Raw genomic sequence first — 22711 nt, 5'->3', positions numbered from 1 at the left:
AACCGAGGCCCGGAAGAGTCACTGAGCAGAGCTTTTACGCTGACTGGTTGGACATTGTCCAAAACAACCGGCATTAGTAAAATTAAAATAGTTGCGCAAATTAAAAAAAATCCCAGCTGGTGCTGCTTTATCATAGCTGTAACTAAACTCCCAACACTGAAAAATGCAGCAGAATTCCCCCCACAGCAACACAATTTGTCATTTAACATTTTACATCGCACAGTCACTCTCCATGCCCTCCAAATGAATAAATTGCCATACTTTGACAGAATAAAACGTTTAATGTCCGTGTGTAGTTTCTGCCTTGTTGCTGCACACAGCACACAATAGGAAATGTCGACAAATTTAAAATTCAGCTGTGTGAACTAGGCCTTAACTACTTACACTATCATTTAGATCAGTGACCCACTTCTAACATGGAGATGATTATGCAATTTTGTCCAGTTGGAGGTATTGATAATCATCAAAGTTGCTTCACAGCTAGCAAAAACTGTCCCAGTGCCAGCTGAAGGTCCCAGTTCGATTTGGTCAACGGAAAAACAAACTGTAAAAGGTTGTGATGGAATCTGAATCTTTTCAGACTCAAGACCGGCTCCTTGGATGAACCTAGAAAATCTGTCTATAACAGTTTTAAAGTTAAAGTCCCATCAGTTGACACACACACTAATGTGTGTGGAAAATTTGTTCTCCGCATTTGACCCATCCCCCGGGGGAACGGTGAGCTGCGGACACAGCCGCGCTCGGGAACCATTTGGTGGTTTAACCCCCAATCCAACCCGTTAATGCTGAGTGTCAAGCAGGAAGGCATTGGGTCCCATTTTTTCAAAGTCTTTGGTATGACCCGACCAGGAATCGAACCCTGATCTCCCAGTCTCAGGGCGGACCACTAGGCCGCTGAGCTGGTTTTAACACACTGGTGATAATTGGCATCAACGGTTAGCCTAGAAATCCAGACCAACTGTTGCAGTAAAGACTTTGCTCTGCAGGTCAGTCTTGCCTAAGCAGGTCTAGCATTGACTTGACCAGTTTTGTGTCTTGCAAATCACAGTGCTCTATGTTTGTTAGGTGGACTTTACACTAGAGCTGCAACAAAATAGAATTACAAAGATGGGGTCAGCTCAGCAACCATGCTCATTTGAATCGGCTTTGGCATCAACTTCTTTAAGACATAAGCAGATAGAGGTACTTAAGCCAAAGGATGTATTTGCCTCTTCAACAGTGTATGGTGCAGGGGCGTGTCCAGGGAGTGGCCTGGGGTAGCACATGCCACCCTTAGAATCTGATTGGCCACCCCCAGGTGCCACCCCACTAAGTTCCAGTTTAAATTGACTTTACATTGTCGACAAAAGGCTTGGGTTGTAAACTCCAAAATAGTGTGTGGTTGCATGCACCTTTCACCTTGTTTTCTAGCCCAGGCATGTAGTATTAATATTATTTAATATTTTTTCATATTCACATACATAGTATTTAGAGTCCCACTCAACTCCAGTTGGTGGCAGTAATGCAACAAGAAGTGACTTGCTAACTACCACAAAGGTAGACGATGAAGAGGGGAAAAAAAGGTGATTGTGCAATGTAAAACAGAAAAATTCACTAGAAAGTAAATAAATAAATAAACAATTTGTGTAAATAAATAAATAAGCATAACCATTGGTGCCACCCATGAATAAACAAGTGCCCCACATGGGCCACCCCATTTTAAAAGTCCTGGACACGGCTCTGGAATGGTGGACTGCCCCATAGCACTGTCCAATTGGGTGTTGAGACAGTTTGATAGACAACCGTAGATTCCGCCCCACGAATGGGTGGATTAAATGGGTCGTGGCCAGATGCATTTACATATATAGGATGGGTTACCAGGTTAAACCCTATTGTAAACACTAGAGACATACAACTGTAAGGATTTAACCACCATCTCACTTATAATGGGGAAGCTTCTGACAAAAAGACCCTTGTCGAAAAAAATAAAATGCAAATACTTTAAAAAGTCTAAATTCAGTTTATACAAACAAATTAGCATATTGACACATTTTTATTAAGTATATAAATGATAAATGACCTGCACTTGTATAGCGCCTTTCAGAGCCAGAGGACTCCAAAGCGCTTTACACTGCAGCGTACCATTCATCCATTCACACACTGATGGTGAATGTAACCACAGCTGCTCTGGGGCACACTGACGGCAGCGGGGCTGCCAAGCACAGGCGCCACTGGTCCCTCTGATCACCACCAGCAGGCAAGGCGGGTTACGTGTCTTGCCCAAGGACACAACAGCAGAATTCTCTGTTTGGAGCAGGATCGAACCTGCAACCTTCTGATTACCTGACAATATGCTGAACCTCTTGAGCTACTGCTGCCCAAACGAGGTGTCTGAGTTTGACCTGGCGAGCGATCAGGGGTGAATATTAGAAGGTGTTGTAAGCAGGAAATCACAGACATCAGTCGCTCGTATGGACGTAGACGCCTGAACACTTTAGTGAATGTGTCTGTTCTCAGCAAGTCTCTTTCACTGCAGCCTTGGAAACAGACAAAGCTAGAAAACCCAAAACTTGGTTGCCTTTTCTTTAGAGCTTCGGTACATTCTTTTACACTTGTGGGTTTGTGCCATCGTTGCTACACAATCCAGAAGGAAAACAGAACAGTACACTTAATTAGGTTTTTAGACACTGGCTCTGAGCTGTCGTTCTCTTCAGCTGGAGCTGGTTTCACGTGGCCGAGCTAGAAACATTTCCTGCTGGCAGGGCCCCAGGTAATGGCTCATATTGTAAAGGCTCAGCAGCAACATAAGGAGCCCCTCCGTGAGCTCACTGCGCTGGTGGATCCCTGCCAGGCATTAGAAGTTCTGCTTGTATGTAACCCATCAGAACGACCACATGCAGAGAGAACACAGACACAAATGCATTGTTCTACTATGACTGCCAGATTCATAGACATTTTATACTCCTGAGCAGGTTTAGATTTTGAAACTTCATATTTATCTCAGAATGCCAAATTTTTTTCTTCTAGGTCAAGAATTTTTCGTGGGCCTTTCTAAACGAACGAATCAGAGAGGAGCTGAGATTCTCGCAGATGCATTTAAGGTGGGTTGGAGAGAAAAGGTAATGAGCCTGGTAAAGGTTACACGCAGTCAATTTTCTTAAGCCAAAAACAACTGAACGACTTGTGAAAGGAAGTAAAACGCCACGATCGACTCATTATTCTCTTCACACACACATTTCACAGTAATATCGAGTTGCTGGTGATTGCAAAAGCAGCTTGAAGTATTTATAGAGTTGACTATTTGATTCTAATTCACTGTTAGGATTGTTATCTGCATGTTAGCCTACACATAGTCTGCTTCATCTGATATTAGAGAATAACATAAAGATGGTGTGGCCTCTTAGGGGTACAAGAAATAACTTCTGGGTCACTCCTGTTTACTGGCTTTGGTTCTTTAAACAGCTCTGAAGCTTTTTGCCTGCTGGTGTCGAATTACAAATGCCAAAGCTGCTGTGTCAGTTCGCTGCAGATTTGGCAACCTCAAAACTCACAAAGTATAGGAAAGGCAGCTTTATTTATATAGCACATTTCATACACTGCGAAAACATTAAAACCAAAGTCACAACATAAAACAGCAGATTTTAAAGTCAGAATTAAAATACAAAAATTAGTTGTAAGAATAAGGTAAAAATGCAAAGTTAAAGACTGAGTAGTTACAGTGCAGAAGGTGCGGTATAAGTAGAGTCATTCAAAGTTTGATGAAAACATGAACGTTTTCCATTTTGATTTTAAAGTTACTGGAATTGGAGCACATTTAATGCCATGAGGAAGCTGATTCCATCTGTGTGCAGGATAGTAGCTAAAAGCAGCTTCAACCTGTTCGGTTCCGACCCGAGGATGCAAAGTGATCCAACAAGTATTTTTATCCCATGCTATTGAGTGATTTATAAACTAGTAGAAGTACTTTGAAATCAATTCTGTAGTTTACTGGTGACCAGTGTAGAGATTTAAGAACAGGAATGATGTGCTCGGTTCTCTTGGTTCTTGTTAAAGCTCTAGCAGCAGCATTCTGAATAAGCTGCAGTTGCTTCACAGCCAAGATTTTTCAACAACTGGACATCATTTTGTTCTATTTGAACGTGCTGATGGATATTTCCAGAGATTAACGGTAAAAACTACGCATTGTGTCTTTAAAAGGTAAATGTACTCTTTGGCCCCTGGTGGTCTGCACAACAATCTGGTCTAGTTTTTACAAAGTGGTAATCACCATTACATCACCCACTGTTTTGTGAAAACACTTTTAATCCCTGAGTGGAGAAGTGTCGAGCTGTGAAGTGAAACTCGAAACGTTCCCGGACTAAAGCACCAGTGAGAATATTGATTGATGCAAATGTAAGAAGTAATTAGTACACAGTGTCTCGGACCAGGGCTCAGCTGGTCTCGAGGCTTTTCTAATCAGCTTCTGATGTAAACCTCTGTCATCTCTGTTAGCTGTGATTAATCAGAGTTGATGTCAGAGATTTAATGTGAGGGAGTACATCATTTTATTCGGTTAATGACCATTTCGCCCAGTAGCCATTAATAATTTAATAAATCAGCTTGTTCACTCTTAGGCCTAGTCCACACGTAGCCGGGTTTAAAAAAACGAATATCCGCCCATCCAAAAACTTGCATCCACATCACCTCGTTTAAAGAAAACTGTCCACACGTACCCGGATAAATACGTTGTTAAGGACATGCCAGACCTGTAGGCGGCAGTACTTCCCCCGTTCTTAACGTCGTCCTTCGTCTGTGGTCTTCCGCAAGGAATAGTAATTCCGCTTGCAAAAACAAACCAGCAAAACGCGCTTGGACAGTTGATAAAGCGAGCGCAACTCTGAGGGCATCTATGATGTCAGCTAGTGTAAACAAAGGTCGCACACGTGATGTCAGCATTTTTTGTCGCAGAAAGTGATGTTGCGGACCTTAAAACCCTGGTTTTGTCCGTCCACACGCAGACACCCAAAACAGAGAAAACGCAGATCTTCACTTTGGCCGGAGTTTTTAAAAAGATCCGTTTTCGTGTGAAAAAACTCAGTTTTCGTGTGGATGACAGGCCAAAACGTAGAAATATATCTACGTTTTGGCAGATCCCCGGCTACGTGTGGACAGGGCCTTAGTTGCTACGTTGAGACGTTACTTACTAGACGACACTGATTAGTAGATTAATAAATAGATAAAGTCCCATCACCTCTTGGCTCCTTCATAGACCAAAAATGTTTTAGTGACTGATTTTTTTGCAGTGCTTGTCAAGCAACACCTTGCAGAAGTTTTGCATCATTTCGGTCTTTTTGAAGCCCTTCTGCGATTATGCAGTCTTTACAAGTACAGCCAAATTAACAACAGTGTGCTTTCACATTCCCAGAAACAATCCCCCAAAAACCCAGAGTATTCATTTAATTCATGTCAATTCTCTTTATTGTTATTGTAGTTTGTACAAAAAATGTAAGCGGAGTCAGGGGACTCCAAAGCGCTTTACACTATAGTCAGTGTAATTGTTCAAAGCCATTCACACACTGATGGTGATGAGCTACAATGTAGCTACAGCTGCACTGGGACAATCTAACCAAAGTGAGGCAGGTGCCACTTGCCCCTCCGACAACCATCAGCAGGTTTTGCCCAAGGACGCATCAACTGACACTAACGAGGCCTGGGTTCGAACCGACAGCCCACTTATTACAGGGCAGACTCCTATCCCCTAAGCTACCATCACCTTCTGAACAGTTATTGCACTAAAAACTGAAAGATTCATGTCAGGGAAAATTTAAGGCACGGCTCCTTCAAAAAGAGTCAAAGCATGACTCTCAAGCACCGACCGATTCCATCCGTCGTATCTGCTGCTGGGTAAAATTTAACGTTTTGTTACACAATCCTTTGCGCATCACATTTGGCTTCGCTTTGACACTTCACAAAGCAGATAAAGCAGCTGACAGGCAAATTCAGAAGTGGGTCATGATGTCAAGAGTGCAGCACATTACGGTAACTCGAACTGCCTTAAATTATTGCCTCCATTGTCCCATCTGCTTCTCATTCCTCCTGATGGATTCCTGAGTTTCTGCTATCTTTGATAAGATGGGGCGTAATGATGCGTCGCTGGCAAAGCACACCAGGAAAAATCACTTAAGCATCTATTATTGTTCTTTCCATTTTTTATCAGATTGATCCATCCTATCACTGTTGTTTTTTCCTCTAATTATCGAATTAGGGATCATTCCATCACCAGGTTTGTTTAATGATCCACAACTGCACACAGATGTGGGGACTCTTTTCTTTATGGTCCTCACAGATGTTGGAATAATGGGTGTTACTGATGGAATCACTGTTTGGTAAGTGATACAGAGGTTAAACCGTCACTTTCCTCTCCAAATTTCTACTAATAAGATGCAAACCACTAAGACACATATGTTCTAGGATATTTCATGGGCCCGTCGGTGCTGATAAAAGCAGCTTTCCCTTGCTCTGTATCCCTTTCATCTTGATGAGGGCAGAACAATGGCTTTTATTTCTAATTCCGCATAGAAACTTCCTGTTTTTTAGGATAAGGAATGATGAAAGTACAAAGTGAAAGCGGTTCCTACTGGAATCTCTAAACGTCAGCCAAGAAGAGAGTTCAGGAAAACATCACAATGGGGTAATTTAGGCTTTTTGCATGATGTATAGCAAATTTATTCAGTTATAATTTGCACAATTATACTGCTTCAGTTGAGCAGATAATGCACTGAGTTTCAGTTCATTCAGGTCTAACGGGAAGTCAAGTTTAAGTCATGTTGGAAATATGTTTTTTTTTTTTAAGGGGGACATTTAAAATTTTCACAGACACAGTGGTTTGAGTTTGTAAAATTAAACTCATAATTTAATGGTATTACGTCCCCGGCTCTCTAGGAGTGATGTGGAAGAGGGAGTAATAAAAGAGGTGTGCGGGTGAAATAATAAAGTGCTGTGTCACTAAAACAGAAGATTTTATTACAAAAGGGTATATTTACAACAACAACAATATATATATATATATATATATATATATATATATATATATATATATATATATATATATACATATATATGTAAAGCTACAGGGACTATATACAAAGGGGAGAACAGAAAACGCCAACAAGTACAAATAAGAAGAGCAGTCCTGATAAGCAGGAAAGCCCAGGGAGATCCAAAGTCAAGGTCATAAACGTTCTGAAGTCAAGTTACCAAACCATCTAATCCTAAATCCAAATTCAAATCCAAATAAGTCAAACACCAAAGACGAACGAGAGCAATACTAAGTTTACCAGCCAAGCACACGAGGAGAAGAGAATAGTATAAACTCCTTTGAGTCTACACTACCCTGAACCTTCTCACTGACTGAGGGCAGGAGAGCAGCTTTTAACAGCTGTCCAGTGATTAGTGATTACGAACAGCTGGGCACCGGGAGACTGGCGAGGCAGAAGCCACGGAGGCCATCTTGTGGCCGAAAAGGGGCAAGGCACGTAACAAATGAATCAACCATTTTTAGGTCAGTTTCAGGTCTGGGAAAGAACTGAGCAAATGTTTTATTCACCAGCTTGAGAGACTGAAATCTTGTGAAAAATTTAAAAATGTTCAAATGGATTTTTATTCAAAATAATCTGTTGGTTGTTTCGCCGCTGCCTGTATATGTAATGGACGGACCCTCCTCGCCGTCAGCTGTAGATCTCTGAAGAGCTAAAACGATGCGTCACACGTCTCGTCACTCCCGGAAAAAAACAAAAATGCAGCTGAGGGCTGTGAGGGTGGAAGCAGATGATTGACACCCATCAAACTGTGAGGCGATGAAGCTACAAGCAAACTGAGCTAATCAAAGCTAACGGAGGTTTAGCAACTCTGCAAGCCTCTGACTTCTAGGCTGTAACACTTTTAACCTGAGGCCGATGCTGAGGCCCCCCACCCCCCCCACCCCCCCAATTATTCATCATTTTAAGCTTTACTTACATCTAAACGGATGAGTTTTTTTTAAATAACTCTCTTCAGAGATGTCAGGACGGTAAACTTGAACTAATACACCTAAAATGTTTTTAAAATCAGGCTGTAAACATGTTTATTTCTGCTGTGAAGTTGGCATTTTTAACATGGGAGTCAATGGGATCCAGCCCCTAGTGGATGAGGGGGTAACTGCACACTTCTGTGTTGGCTTCACTTTTGGCAGGCGGAAGTTTCCCCTTGAGTTACACACAAAAAAGACTCCTTTGTTTCAACAGTTTGATAGAAATGTTCATTAATCAGAGGAAGATAGTGAAGATACAGTGCTTACCAGCTCAGTTATAAAATGGAAGGCTACTCCCACATGACTTTTTTTTCTCTCATCAACTAAAAACCTGCCTGCTGATCTTGCGTGCTACAACGTCATTACCTGTTTTTGTAGGTCTTCTAACTTTCGGCACACAGGTGTCTTGAAACCCGAAAAAACATCTCGAATCAGGCTCCTACAAGTTTCTGTGTAACCTTCCCATGAGCCCATGGGCTTAATGACCTCAGCTCTCAAACACGTTTCTGCCAACAACAGGGCTACTTTAATTTAATGACTATCCAAAACCCATCTAAGCATACAGAGAAGAATATTTATTATTATTATTATTATTATTATTATTATTATTATTATTATTACTATTATTACTGTTTAGGTGATTTTTGTCTGTAAATGCTTTTATCTGAAGCCACTTTTAACCCTGAATATTCCCGTTAAATTACATTTGTGAGAAAATCTTGTGTCAGCAGGTGAGAGCCCCATTTATTAAGTGTTTCACTTCGCTGCTCAGGTTTGACCCCAGAGTGTGCAGACATTACTGAAATTGTTTTGCCGCCTGTGTCTGTCATATCCTTGTGGGACATAACACATTCAGCCTGGATAATTGGGTTGTGTTTCACAGGACTACGCCGTTTCTACTGTGCCTGTGATGGCAGGGCTGCACCTGAAGAGCTTCTGCAGCATGGGAGGACCGGGACTCATTATCATCGGCTCCAGTGAACCAGCTCAGAAGGCCCTCAAAGTAGGGAGCTTGTGCATGCTTAGTGTTTATGATGCATTTAAATTGTGAATTTCCCCTCCTGAGGTGCAGTCATGGAAACCCAAGTTGTTGTTTTGCTGTCTTTGTCGATTTGCAAAGGATTCAACAAGAGTAACACTACAAGGCAGGGCAGCATTTATTTAGAGCAAGTTCCTGAACTGACAGCTTCTAACTGTAAAAACATTCATCTTTATTTAGGGGAAGTTTTAGCGTTTTGGAATGTGTACAGCAAATATTAATTAATAATTTACCTACTGAAGGACTGAAGAAGAAACAATTTTTTTATGTAGCGTCTCTCAAGATAAAAATCATAAGGCTCTTCACAAGAACAAAAAGAAAAATTAAAACAATTATTAAAAATATCCTAATAAGAAATTGAAGGAAAAACATTAAGACTGAAAATGTGATAAAAGATTAAAAAAAAAAAGGTAATCAGGGGATCCGTAAATTCTAGAATTGACAGAAACACCAGCTTGAAAACAAGCTAGTGAGGAAGAAGAGGATGAACAGGAGGTGACACCAAAGCCAGCCTGAACAGGTGAGTCTTCAGCTGCTTTTTGAAGGAGACCACTGAGTCCACTGATCTCAGGCTCAGGGGGAGAGAGTTCCAGAGTCTGGGGGTGCCAGCAGCAGGTGACCTCTCAGTAATAGTGAAAATGTTTATAAAGCTAACATTTTGGATTTTGAAGGAAACTTAAAGCTGCTGTAAGGAACAAGCCAAGTTTCGAACACTAAAACGGTCACAGAACATTCACCCCTCCCCACGGGTATCTTCCCTGGATCCGTGTCCACTGGAACCAAAAAGCCACATTGCGCTAAACATCAGTCTCCGTTTTCTAGGTCCAAATGCCTTGTGTTGTCCTTGACCTCAAATTATGTTGTATTTTTTGGGGGGACTTTGGTAGTTTGTCCTAAAGTTGAAGTGGTAGCAGCCGGCCGTTTCTCCTAATATGTTGTTGTTTCCAAATTTGCTATAATAGCTTTAAGACAACAAAAATGTTTTTAGCTGCATCAAACTAGCAGGAAGGAAGGCATTTACTGCAGGTGAGATTATATATATATATAACGCTCCAGGCTGTCTAGGGGGCCTGGGGTAACGAGGACACATGCTCGGGTGTTTAAAAGTTAACAAAAAAAAAAACTTATTTAAACCAAGGAAACTTAACACAACTGGACTAATCAGTGGCAACTAAACAGTAAAACAAAAATCTACTTAGCCAATATAACTACAAATCAGGGAATCCCCTGCACACACAAGAACATTAATGTTCATATCAGGGAAACCCCTGCACATAAAGACACAAATTGGCTAAAACAGACTAAAACAAAAGCACGCCGAGGAACCAACAGGACAGAGACCACATGTCCAGCCTGTTGCTCCCTGATGATGATGAGGGCTGGGTGGCTTTTATGCAGTGAGTCCTCATTCAACTGCTGATTGTCATTGCCACCAGCTGGGGCTTCTGGGTGGGGCCGGACAGGTGTGGGAGAAGCCAGGTGCTGCAAAACAGCTCCTCTCACACAAGAGGGATAAAACACAGGAGTAGAAATGAAATAAAGACATAAATGGCACCAGCCATAACTCTATATATATATATATTTATATATATATATATATATATATATATATATATATATATATATATATATATATATAATTTACACAGAAACACTCTAAAATAGTAAAAGTATTCCTTCAGTACAGCCTAATTAATTTCCATTCCCTGTTAATTTGCAGCGGCTGTCTTTGGCACTGGAACTCCGCCTTTAATTAAACAGCCGTGAGCTCATTACCACATGAAAGAAGTCTGGATGGAATTCCACAAGATGTTGGGCTTAAGGACAAGAGCCGGCTCATGGCCTGTCACAGGCAGATTGCTAGTTTACACCAGGAGAGTCCTAAATCTCAGAACATCCCGCTCCTGTTTGTATCCCTTAAATCCCCCAACATCTGCAAACAAAGCTTATTGAACACATGGGTGCATTTTTACTGGAGTTTGCATTTGCACACACACACACACACACACACACACACACACACACACACACCCCTCAGGCCTTGACTCATCCACTGTGACAGGTCTCCTCCACCCTTGCCTCCTAATGTCATATCGCCCCCTACTGGCAGAGTAATAATATGTGTCATTATAAAGCAAATTATGACGAACACTGTCTTGTTTTGTCTCCAAACGACATAATCAGGCAGCACATCCTGCTCAGGCTAAAAGGCGTTGATAAAAATGTTTACACATGAACAGAATAATCCATGAATTTGCACATAAGCTAATTACGCTTAAATCACAGCGATTCTGGCCTGTTTGATCACCCCAGTAATTGGTTACTGGAGTGGCCTCTAGCGATACTTAATGACAGAGCTCTTGCTTTCTAATTACAGCTTACGTCACCCTCTCTTGTAGCCATTAGCTTCTGTTTTATAAGCATTTTAACAGCCCCGTGTTTGTAATAATATTCTCTGTGCAAAGAGAGTAAGGTATTATGAATGCAGCTTTAATGAAGCCAGACTGCTTGTTTAAGATGCTGTTGTTATGACAGTGAGGCTCCTTGTCTGTGCATCCATGGTACAAGCACAAACTATGGGCTGAGCTTAATGAATTGTTCCTATCAGTATGGAGGTACATTTATCTTTTATTTTATCTTAGGTTTATATCGGGACAGCAGTATCTCAACAGGTTGAGCGGGCTGTCCAGTAATCGGAAGGTTGCAGGTTCGATCCCGATTCCGGACAGAGAATTCTGCCTTTGTGTCCTTGGGCAAGACACTAAACCCACCTTGTCTACTGGTGGTGGTCGGAGGGACCGGTGGCGCCTGTGCTCAGCAGCCTTGCCTCTGTCAGTGTGCCCCAGGGCAGCTGTGGCTACATTGTAGCTCATCACCATCAGTGTGTGAATGTGTGTGTGTGAATGGATGAATCATAAACTGTAGTGTAAAGCGCTTTGGAGTCCTTACTCTGAGAGGCGCTATACAAGTGCGGGTAATTTATCATTTATATGTGATAAAGACTGTTTTGTGTGACTTGTTATAGTCTGTACATATAAAGGCTAAGACGTTTGTATCTGAGTTCAGCTCCGCTGGGAATGGCTGAGTAGATTTTGTCATGCATCTGCAGCTGTCAATGCCAAGCTTCACACATCATGTCATTATCCCAAAATACAGCCCCTGTCATATGGTGCAGAGCCAGGGTCTTGTCCTCACATACACACACACACACACACACACACACACACACACACACACACACACACACACACACACACACACACACACACACACACCGCACCCTGCAGCAGACCACTGGGCAGATTTGACATCATCAGTCAGCCCTGCTTGACTCGTGAGGTCATTATTTTCTGCTGTTCAGGGTTAGATTTCCATTTCAACCATGCTGACATGATTTAGTTTCTTTGACGGTGAGGTGACAATGCAGTGAAAGTTGGTTGGCGGAAGGTGTTGAATTTTAAATGCATTTACACACACAAGTTTTTATTGCTTAACCCTCCCACTGTCCTAATGGGCGTGACCCCGTGAGGAAAGTTGACCATTGAGCAGGGTTGATGGTTTATCCCTTGGGTCCATGTGGCAGGGGTGAGGAGTGAGCACCACCTCACCCCTGCCACAAGGACCTCAAGGGATAAACCATCAATCCTGCTCAATGGCCAACTTTCCTCGCGGGGTCACCCATAAAGACAGTGGGAGGGTTAAAACAATGGTAAAAAAAAAATGCTAAGCTGCCTGCCACTGAATTGTCAGCTTTACTGATATTCAATTAAATGTTGGTGTCCCAGTAGCCAATAGGGATGTGCATTGGTGAAATTCTGGTGATACGATCCACATCACGATACAGGGGAGACGATACAATGTATCACGATATACTGCGATACATTCAGTCAGATGCGATTTTTTTTTTTTACTGAATGTATTGTAGGAATACTCAATAAACAGTCCAAATTGATACTTAAACATGTTTAACATGAGGTACAGTGCATCCGGAAAGTATTCATAGCGCTTCACTTATTCCACTTTTTTGTTTATGTTACAGCCAGGGGCGCCGATAAGATTTTTAAACCTGGGAGGACAAAGTACCAATGTACCCTCCCCCAAACACATACACACACACACACACACGCACACATGCACAAACTATTGCAAGCACCTAAACTAGAGCTAAGTCAGTTTGTGTAATTTCATCCAATGGTTTACGTAAAAACTAACACTTTTATATACGTGTTTGAAGCCATTGGGCAGTGGAACGCTGGCAGCAAAGCTCTGTCTGATCAACACTATTCAAATCAGTCATTTGTTCTTCTCCCAGTCGATTACTAACCAAAGCCTCATGCTTTATGCAAAACATGAAATGATTTTCAGCACACCAATCTTTACAGAAAACATAAAAGCCCTAAAAAACTGCACATAAAATATATTTAAAAAATGATATTGACTTATCACTTAGCTGTGGTTCCCAAACCTTTCAGCCTGACCAACAGATGTTCCTTCGTATTTTTACTTTATTTAGAAATTTTCATTATATTTGAAAAGTTTTATTTATATATAAATATATAAAGCTGTTATAAAATTTTATATTTAACTTTTTTTATGATTATGTGGCACACTTTGACTTCCATATAGAACACATCGGCATTTGCCTCTTTTTTACGGCTTTTTTTTTACAATGTTGCTACGTCTGTCACGTTAGCAGTGTTTTTACCATCATTTCCACATCCATCACGCCCCAGCGAAGGTTAAACCAACATCAAACCCAACGTTTGGTTCTTGTAAACTCCACACACCTCTCGTGCAGCACCAGCTGTCTGATGCTGCAGCAGCGTCAATCTCCCCAGCTGGATGAGTGAATTTCTTCATCAGAGTCAATAGTCTGCTTCATAATCAGAGTCAGTCATTAACAGACAAAGTGATCAGTCAGCAAAGACCAGACCTGCCGGCAATTATACGTTTTATCTAATATTTGCGCTCTTCATGTTGCGCACATCTCCTCCTCTCTCCGACTGGGTGCCTCTCGGCGGGAGGCGCTTTTCAAACTCTAAAAACTCCCAAACTTTGCTCAGCCTGAAGGTTACACATCTCCACTATCTTCTGATGTAAAGTAGTAACTTCATGAGGAATCGTATTTGTAGCTGAGACTCGTTAAAGTCAGCAATGAGGCTTTGGCGCTTATAACGAGTAAGTCCCAACACTGACAACAATGTACCAACATGCATAAACAAAAAGATCGTTCCCGCCTCCTTAGGCCTACATTGTTGGTCTTTTTTAAATACGCAGTAATCGTTGTTTGCCTTTTCCGCTTCATCCTGCATCCTAGCAGCAACCACTTTGGCGCCTCTGGAGTCGGTGTTTGTTTACGTCATGCTGCATTCAATGTAATTGGAAAAAGGAGCTTCAAGCACCTAACCTTGAATTTTGTTTTCTTCCTGGCCTTAGTGCAGGGACAGATCCCCCCGCCCCCCACCCTATCTGCGCACCTGGTTACAGCCTCGTTCCAAAATGGATTAAATTCATTTTGCCCATAAAATTCAACACACAACACCTCATAATGATAATATGAAAAGAAAGTGTCTTTGAAGTTGTTGCAAATTTATTAAAAATAAAAAACTTGAGAATATATATATATATTTATATATATATATTTATATATATATATATATATATATATATATATATATATATATTTCTCTCTCTCTCTCTCTCTCTCTCTCTCTCTCTCTCTCTCTCTCCCATATATATATATATATATACATCTAATGATTTGAGTGTCCTAATGTCCTTTTGAGCAGACCAGAGCACTCTCAACCCACCATACATGAAAAAAATATTGGATAAAATCATTTTTAGAGCCATTATGATTGAGATTGTCCAAAGGGGAGAATCAAGTCAAAAATGGGTAAAGTCATCTTTTTGTGTGAAAAGGGTTCATGTGCATTGAGCTCTGCTCCTTACATAAGGTCTCCATTTAAAAGTGTGCCTTTAACCTGTCGGTCTGTTGGATAGAGTTTAATGAAACTTTCAGAAATTAATTGTTGGTTACATTTACAAGGGATTAACCTTTGACATCATTCCATACACAGTTTAGTCAATTTTAACAAATAAAACTAGGCAAAAAATTAAAAACAAAGCAGAAATCAGAAGTTTTCTGTATCTACTGCACCATCTAGAGGCTGACAAATGCATCGCACCTTAAGCCTCTTGTCACCTTTTCTGAGTTTACGGTTGAAAGCAACACCTCTCGTTCATGAACGCACGTTTCTCATTTCGATTATTAGTGTCACGTTAAGCTGTTCAAATGTCATCATCACTGTGCAGCGCCACACACACTCGTTGAAACAGGAAGTTGACGAATGCTCACTGTTTGTTTTTATATCGCAAACAAACATGTTTAGTTTCACATGCGCTGCACATGATGAGGCATTTTTGAGACTGTATTCCTTCCATATTACACTTACTCATTAAGGACACCGAAGAACAATGATCTTATATTCAAGATTTGACCATAACATCTAAAATTGAATTCCATCCATCCTCTGTTCCCACTTATCCACGTAGGGTCGTGGGGGGCTGGTGCCCATCTCAAGCTGTCGTCGGGCAAACAGGCGGGGTACACCCTGGACAGGTTTCCAGTCCATCACAGGGCAACATAGAGACACACAAGACAAACAACCATGCACATACACTCACACCTAAAGACAATTTAGACAGACCAGTCAATCTGACAGTCATGTCCTTGGACTCTGGGAGGAAGCCGGAGTACCTGGAAAGAACCCATGCATGCACAGGGAGAACATGGGAAAGCAGAAAGAGCCCAGGACCTTCTTGCTGCAAGGCAACAGTGCTAACCACTGTGCCACCGTGCAGCCCAGTAAAATTTTATTTCCCAACATAATTTAAAATGATGTCTAAAATCTTTTAACAAAACATCAGCTGGAAATATGCATTTATTCAAAACATTGTAGAATTTTAATTAGATTTATTTTAGAGATTTCTTTCATCTACAAAGTAGGCGGTCTCATCAAAAATCCTGTTAGAGATGAGATTCTTTTCCAGCTGAGATGGGGTGAGAGGTGGTGGTCATACCGGGTCAGTGAGCAGTCCATCACAGAGCTAACAGAGCGCCTCATTCACCTCACGCTGATCTGCTTTTCCTTCTTAATTGACGGACTTAGAAGGAAGCAAATGGTAGTCAAACTTCTTGTTTGTAACCACAGCATTTATATTTAAGGCTCTGTAAAAAACCCTTGTTTATGAAAACATGTACTGTTCAGTGGACTTCAACAGGAAGCAATCCCTGACTCGCCTCTTAGTAACAGCTTTAAGTGAGATTGAGCTTGTTTGTGTTGCTGGTTTTTTAGTAAAAGGAGAGTTATAAAACCTTTAAGTCTTCAAAGGAGAGTCAAAGTTCAGGTCATGTTGATTATTGCGGCAGAAGGCATCAGGTCCAGTAAATGTCTTAAACATGCCCCTGCACAGAGTGCATTTTATTGCTTTCCAGTAAATATTTAGCTTCACTAGCTCCAACTGGGCCCATTTAGCTATTCAGTTACCTCTCTGTGTATTAGCTGGACCTCAGCCACTGTCCAGAAGGTCACCGTTGATTTGCTGTTGTTTTTCTCTTGGTTCACAGTCAAGACAGCTATGGAGACAGCTTAAAGACCCAATTCACCGAGAAACTGTTTTTTACTTTAAATTTTTGAAACATGACCAGTCACTCTGACTTTAACATACAGTCTAAATGTGAAAATGGTCTTCTATACATATTTCCTGCGTTAGCTGCAGATGAAAATAGACGGGGAACTGCTCGGATCAGAAAAGCCAGTCAGATCTACGTCACATTGTTAAATAAGAAGAAGAAGAAAAAAAAAGTATCATTTCTATAGCGCCTCTCAAGATAAAAATCACGAGGCGCTTCGAATAAGCATTCATGGACTCGCATATTTTGGCTCGTGATGGGGAAGGCTGTTGTTGATTTAGCGTTCAGGAGAGGGTGGAGCACTTATCGGTTAGCACACGCTAACCATTAGCATTAGCAACTCCACAACATAGAGGAACTCCTTCAGGCTTGTGTTATTTGTGGAGATAAAACATCAGCGTTGCAAAGCAAACAGTCAGTGATAGAGTTGCGTTACTGTTAGCCAATCAGAGGTGAAAGGCCAATCAGTCAAAATTTTGGGAAACAAGACTGAAAAACCTGCTGTCTTCAGCGCACTTCTACTGTAGCTCACTTCTGGTTCCTGAAACGGGAGCGCCAGGGGGTGGGGTTACTTGAATAAAAGAGTTCCCAGACCCATTGCTTCCCATAAGGAGGCATGGAGCTGGCTGGTCAGGCTAATTTTTCACAGGAAAGTCCTCCACAAATGTTCATGGTGGCTTTGCACATGGGCATCTGCTAGCAACTTGTTTTTATTAGCACAAGAAGTTTGATTTGACGTAAAATAGTGATGCTAAAAAAATTTTTTGTAGGAATTTGTTTCAGCAACTGACTTTTACTTCTCTGGGAAGAGCTGAAAGCCTTAAGGAGAAGTGAAAGGTACTGATTTCTCACCCTGTAAGCCCATTGTGTTTAAATTCATCAACATTTTTAATGGAAAATTGAATCCAAAATACAAGAAAATCTTCAGTTATCTTGCTGAAAACACCAAACAAAAGAGTAAAAAATCTTGGTGTAAATCTCATGACTCAAAATACCTCATCTAAATAATCTATTATTTCTTATTTATTTACTTTTTAAACACAGAGCAGTAAAAATGAGTTACAAACGGAAGTGGCGCCACCAACACCGGCGAGCCGAAACATGTCAGCTTCAGGTAAATTGTTAATCTTTACTGCGCTGACAAAGAACAAAGTAATGGATTATGAAATGACACACAGAACGAATGTACTGAAGACCTCATCTAAATGTTGACAGTTTCTTGGTGCACTGATCTGCTCATAAACATTAAGAGACACCTGCCTCACTCCCTTCTGGTCGTGACATCCTCAACACTCGACATCCACTCAGCACCACAGGCGCCTTTCCGCCCCCCTCCTACACCCGACGCCCTCGCCCCACCTTCAGCTCCTTCAGATTACATAAAAAACATGGCATCTGCTGAGAAGGAATGTCTGTCTGCTTCTGTGATCTCCATTAAGCCCCCCCCCCCCCCCCCCTCCAGGCAGCCACAGTGGTTTGGCGAGTAAAAGGATGCTGCTTTTTGGGTTCTGCTTCTGAGTCAGGGAATCTGCTTTGCCTTCCCGAACATCAGCGTGTGTGTTTTCTGTCTCTGATGGTGCAGATCATGCAGCAGATGAGCGACTACCGCTACGACAAACTGACGGTGCCTGATGATCTCGCTGCTAACTGCATCTACATGAACCTGCCCAACAAGGGACACGTGCTTCTGCACTGCACGGAAAAGGAGTTTCCAGAGAGCGTGAAGGTATCATCCAGCCTAAATCCCACACTTTACTCTCACTCAAGCACATAATTACAATGTCATCAAATATCTCTGAACTCACACCTGTGGAAGAATAAACCCAAGACAGCCACACTGGTTTGGTGGATCTGGTTTGAAGACTACTTTCACTTCGTTCTGTCCAGACCTCTGAGAAAAACTACTGTCAGCAGATTAGCCCCTTAGCTACAGGGTTACTTTACACTAACCACAGACGGCAAAAACAAAAGAAACTTTATTTTTCTGGAAGGTTACAGCAATGGTGTGGAAGACTCCTTCATTGAAGACCGTTCAGAGAGGAAAGGATAATAAAGGATTGTTTGACTTTTATTCAGACATATTGTGAGAATGTTGTTTTCTCTTTCTGTTCAGCGTCATAAAACTTCAATAACATACTTAGGCCCAACAAGCCTTTGACCCATGTTTGATAGCTCCTTGACATAAATGGCGTGTTATTGTCTCCGTTTGTCTGCTGGGTTTGGACGAACTGAGCAGTAGCTGTTATTTCGATGCATTGGGGAGAATCCAAAACAAAAAGCCATGGCGTTCTCACCAGATTGAACCTGGCAGCATGCAGACTGCATGGATGGTGCTCAGACCTCAAAATGTACTCTGTGGTTGAAGCCCCAATCCCTGCCAGCTATTTTTAGAAGGAAGAATTCACAAAATGATGTGTTTTTGGACCTAAACCCACAAAGACGTCTCAGGTTCTTTTTTTTTTTTTTTTTTTTCATTTCCAGAAATAATAACTCAGGGAAATTAACTTGAGCATGATAAAATCTATTTGGCTGCCTGCTTTTGGAGCACCTTTTAACAGAACATTTTTGTGATTATATGTTTATTCTATAAATTACTTTAGCGTATGTAGCTCCAACACGCTTAAAATGATCCTGACACAGACGTTTTGGCCCCAACCTGCACCTAAGGAACTGCAAATTAAAGTGGAAAAATAATAATAAGACCCGGCGTGCCGTGAAACAGCAGGGATCGTACTGCAGGTCTGGAGTTGGTTCATGTTTCCCAGGGGGACATTCTTGCTCCTTCTTCGTGTGAGATGTAGAGATTTGTGAGAATAATCACCCAGACGCTCTGCAAGACATCTACTCCTCTTTAACTCCGAGCACTGTCTCTCCCAACCTCCGGTCTATTTTTAGTCCCGTTACATAAGTGTTACACGCTAACAAAGGGAGGGGGTCGTGAGAGAGGACTGGTGGGGTCGGGCGGGGTGGAGGCGGGGCACGGCGACAGCTGTGGAGGCTTCGGTTTGGAGGTAAAAACCTGAGCAGACTGAAAGGTCCAGTAAAATACCACAGCATTTACGGCGTGGGATCGTGTCAGCCTGACCCAACGCATAAATCTCATTCACACTAACGAGAGCTGGGCTTGAAATGATCAAAAACAAAGAAGTCTTTGGATTAAGAAGTGCTGGGATTTACGGATGTTGTGTTTGGAGAATTCTGACTTGCCCTTCTGATTCAAAAACCTAAACAGTCATTTTTCCTGTAGTTTTCAGACAATAAATTTATTTAATAACCCTTAATTTTTCTAATCCTATAGTAGGTTTTTACTCTCTGACTCATAGTTGTTGCACACAGAAAAACTGAGGTCACAAGACACGAGAGAAAACAAAAATAAATCCATTTTCTCTTTAATTTTTGACATAAAAATTAAATAAAAATGACATGTGCAATTAGGAGAACCATCTGTTTCTTTCTGTTCAATCCCAAAGCCCTGGAAAGTACTGAGAGATGGAAAGTTCCTTTTGCAAATCTCAGATTGCTTCTGTAGCGGCCAGAAAATTACTTTTAATATTTTGTATGTCATCTTTTTGACAACGTTTTACCTCTGGCACGACTGCACACGGCTGGCTTACAAGCAGACAGTTTAAAACATGCAGGTTTCCACTGCAGGGCTACTCTACCACTATTGGAGATGCAACCTGAGTAAGAACTCTGTGGAAACATACATTGAATGTGTTAAAAAAGTCGGACAGCTTGTAGCATGTCAGTCTGTGCCGTCTCCAGCCTGCTTCCCTGGTAAAATCAGTAATGTAATGGCCACTGAAAAACAGTTTGTTCTGAGAAAAGCTGCTATAAGTCATAAGTATGCATACTTTTAAATTAGCATACCCCAATCCCCTTCAACATAGGCAATTTACACTGCCCAGCCAACAAAATAAAAGTCTTCACCTGGCTTTAACTAAGCAAACTGGTACGAGCCTCCTATTGGATAATGACTGCATGGGTGATTAGCTTTCAGGTGGCAACAAGTTATTTAACCAACTGGTGCAATGAGTTGCTTCTGTTTTCATAAATAACCATATGGAACGACACATCTGATGGCCGTGGAAAAGATGTTAGTCTCTATCTGTCTGTATGCATCAAGCAGAGAACACAGCTAAGGAGGTTGCAGAAACTACTCAAACTGGCTTAAGAACTGTCCAACTCATTCCATGCTGTAGTTGTTTTTTTAAAACACAGAGCAGTTTTTGTTTACCTGTTTTCCCGCTACGTTTCGTTTGCGGCTGCAAACATCGTCAGGCTGACGCTGATGGCAGCGTCACTTCCTTCTCCGTTTATCCGTGGGCAGCAGAGGACGTTTTCGCCCTCTGCTGCCCGTTCTGCCCTCTCCGACGATGCAGTCCCATGCGCGGTCCAACGTGTAAACTCCATCGTCCCTGTTCATGGTCCCACATCCACGTCTCCTTATCTCGATTGCTTCCTTTATTCATCTTTTGTATTTTTGTTGTTCGGTGTTTATGATCCTTGTGTTGTCCCAGTCCATTATATGGTTTTCTCTTGTGAAGTAATCTGTTACGGCCGACTTCTTTATTGTACTTTCTGCTTCTTCTTTTGCTGCTCTTGTGTGTTTTCGACTTGCCTCTTTCTCGCACTCCTTTCTGTGTTCTATTGTTCGTGTGTTGAGTTGGCGTCCAGTTTCTCCTACGTATGTTTGATTGCAGAGTTTGCATGGGATTTCGTAAATGACTCCACATTTATGTCCAGCTGGTATCTTATCTTTTGGGTGTACTAGTCTGTTTCTAACTGTTGTGTATGGTTTTGTTGGTGTGTTTATGTTGTGTTTTTTCATTGTTGCTCTTATTTTTTCTGTTATGCCTTTAATGTATGGTAAGGTAAGGGGAGTACAGGGTTAGCTACTGCTAATGTTTTTGTTGAACAAGAGGAAGCCACCATACCCCCCCCCACCCCCCCACCCACACACACACACACCTCCAATATGTTACATAGTTTAATTGATTTTAGAAGCAGGAACTGATACTAGACATCTACATCCACACAATTTTTGTTTATCGGTGTTACATCTCCATAATATGTTTATTTGATCCCTGTTGGTATTTTTTAAAGCCTCACTTGCTATCACAGCAGGGTTAAAGAAGGAAAAGTATCCTGGTTTGGAAGAGTGGAAGGAAAAGAGAGGTTTTCTCTTGGAAAATGTCCACGGGGTGACACACTTCTTTACAAGGGTCTTTGGGGAACGTTGTAACGCCTCTCACTCCAAATGTTCTTTTACTCTTTTTTGACTTTTTTCTTCTTCTAGGAAATAAAGAAGCATCCAACACTTGTTCTCTTGTCTCATATTTTGTGTCACTCTGCAGAGATTCACACTCATAATAGTTTGAAAGCTAAAGTAAGCAAGTCTGCGTGCTGTAAAAGTAATTTTAATAAAAAAATTAAAATAGCATATTTCTGTTGCTGGGAATTTGGGGCACATAAAACAAGAATGAACATGAATAGTGATATTCAACTAAATGCATTTTTTTTCTTCTAAAAGGTAACAATCTCTTCTTATTCTCTGACATTTGTGTGACTTACAGATGTTTGAAAAGCTGAAGGACTACATGCTGATTCCTGTGTGCAACTCGGAAAAGGTCAAGGTGGATGGAGCGCTCACATGCTGTTCTGTGCTCATCAACCAAAAGGCAAACATCTGAGCGCGCTTAGCAGCGGCCTGTTGGCATCTGATCTTCTCAGATCTTAAACATAAACAATCATGCACTTACAGAAACAAAATTTCAATGTTGATTTAGGGAAAAGTCTGAAAGAACTGAAGGGAAGCATCGGACCATTTCTAAAATCTGCTTAAATCACATGAAAACAACTTAAAACTGATTCAGCTCTTTTTATGTGAAATACTAATTGCACTCTCAAATCAGAGAAGTTTTTTTTCGAATGTACAATTTGATATTAA

At 41.4% G+C, this 22711-nt stretch overlaps 1 protein-coding gene across 2 annotated transcripts in view; it reads left to right on the top strand.

Moving 5' to 3' along the window:
• The window catches only part of ddah1 (dimethylarginine dimethylaminohydrolase 1), a 90488-nt gene extending 67777 nt beyond the window's left edge, over positions 1–22711 (top strand). For both annotated transcript variants that reach the window (XM_015971022.3, XM_015971019.3), the window contains exons 4-7: positions 3007–3080; positions 8910–9029; positions 18344–18487; positions 22338–22711. In XM_015971022.3, the coding sequence (XP_015826508.1) occupies positions 3007–3080; positions 8910–9029; positions 18344–18487; positions 22338–22454 (455 nt within the window). In that variant the 3' untranslated portion in view covers positions 22455–22711. The remainder of the gene's footprint in view (positions 1–3006; positions 3081–8909; positions 9030–18343; positions 18488–22337) is intronic.

The sequence above is a fragment of the Nothobranchius furzeri genome, chromosome 8 (assembly GCF_043380555.1).
Source record: "Nothobranchius furzeri strain GRZ-AD chromosome 8, NfurGRZ-RIMD1, whole genome shotgun sequence".
Lineage (NCBI taxonomy): Eukaryota > Metazoa > Chordata > Actinopteri > Cyprinodontiformes > Nothobranchiidae > Nothobranchius > Nothobranchius furzeri.
This window is presented reverse-complemented; position numbering and strand designations above follow the sequence as displayed.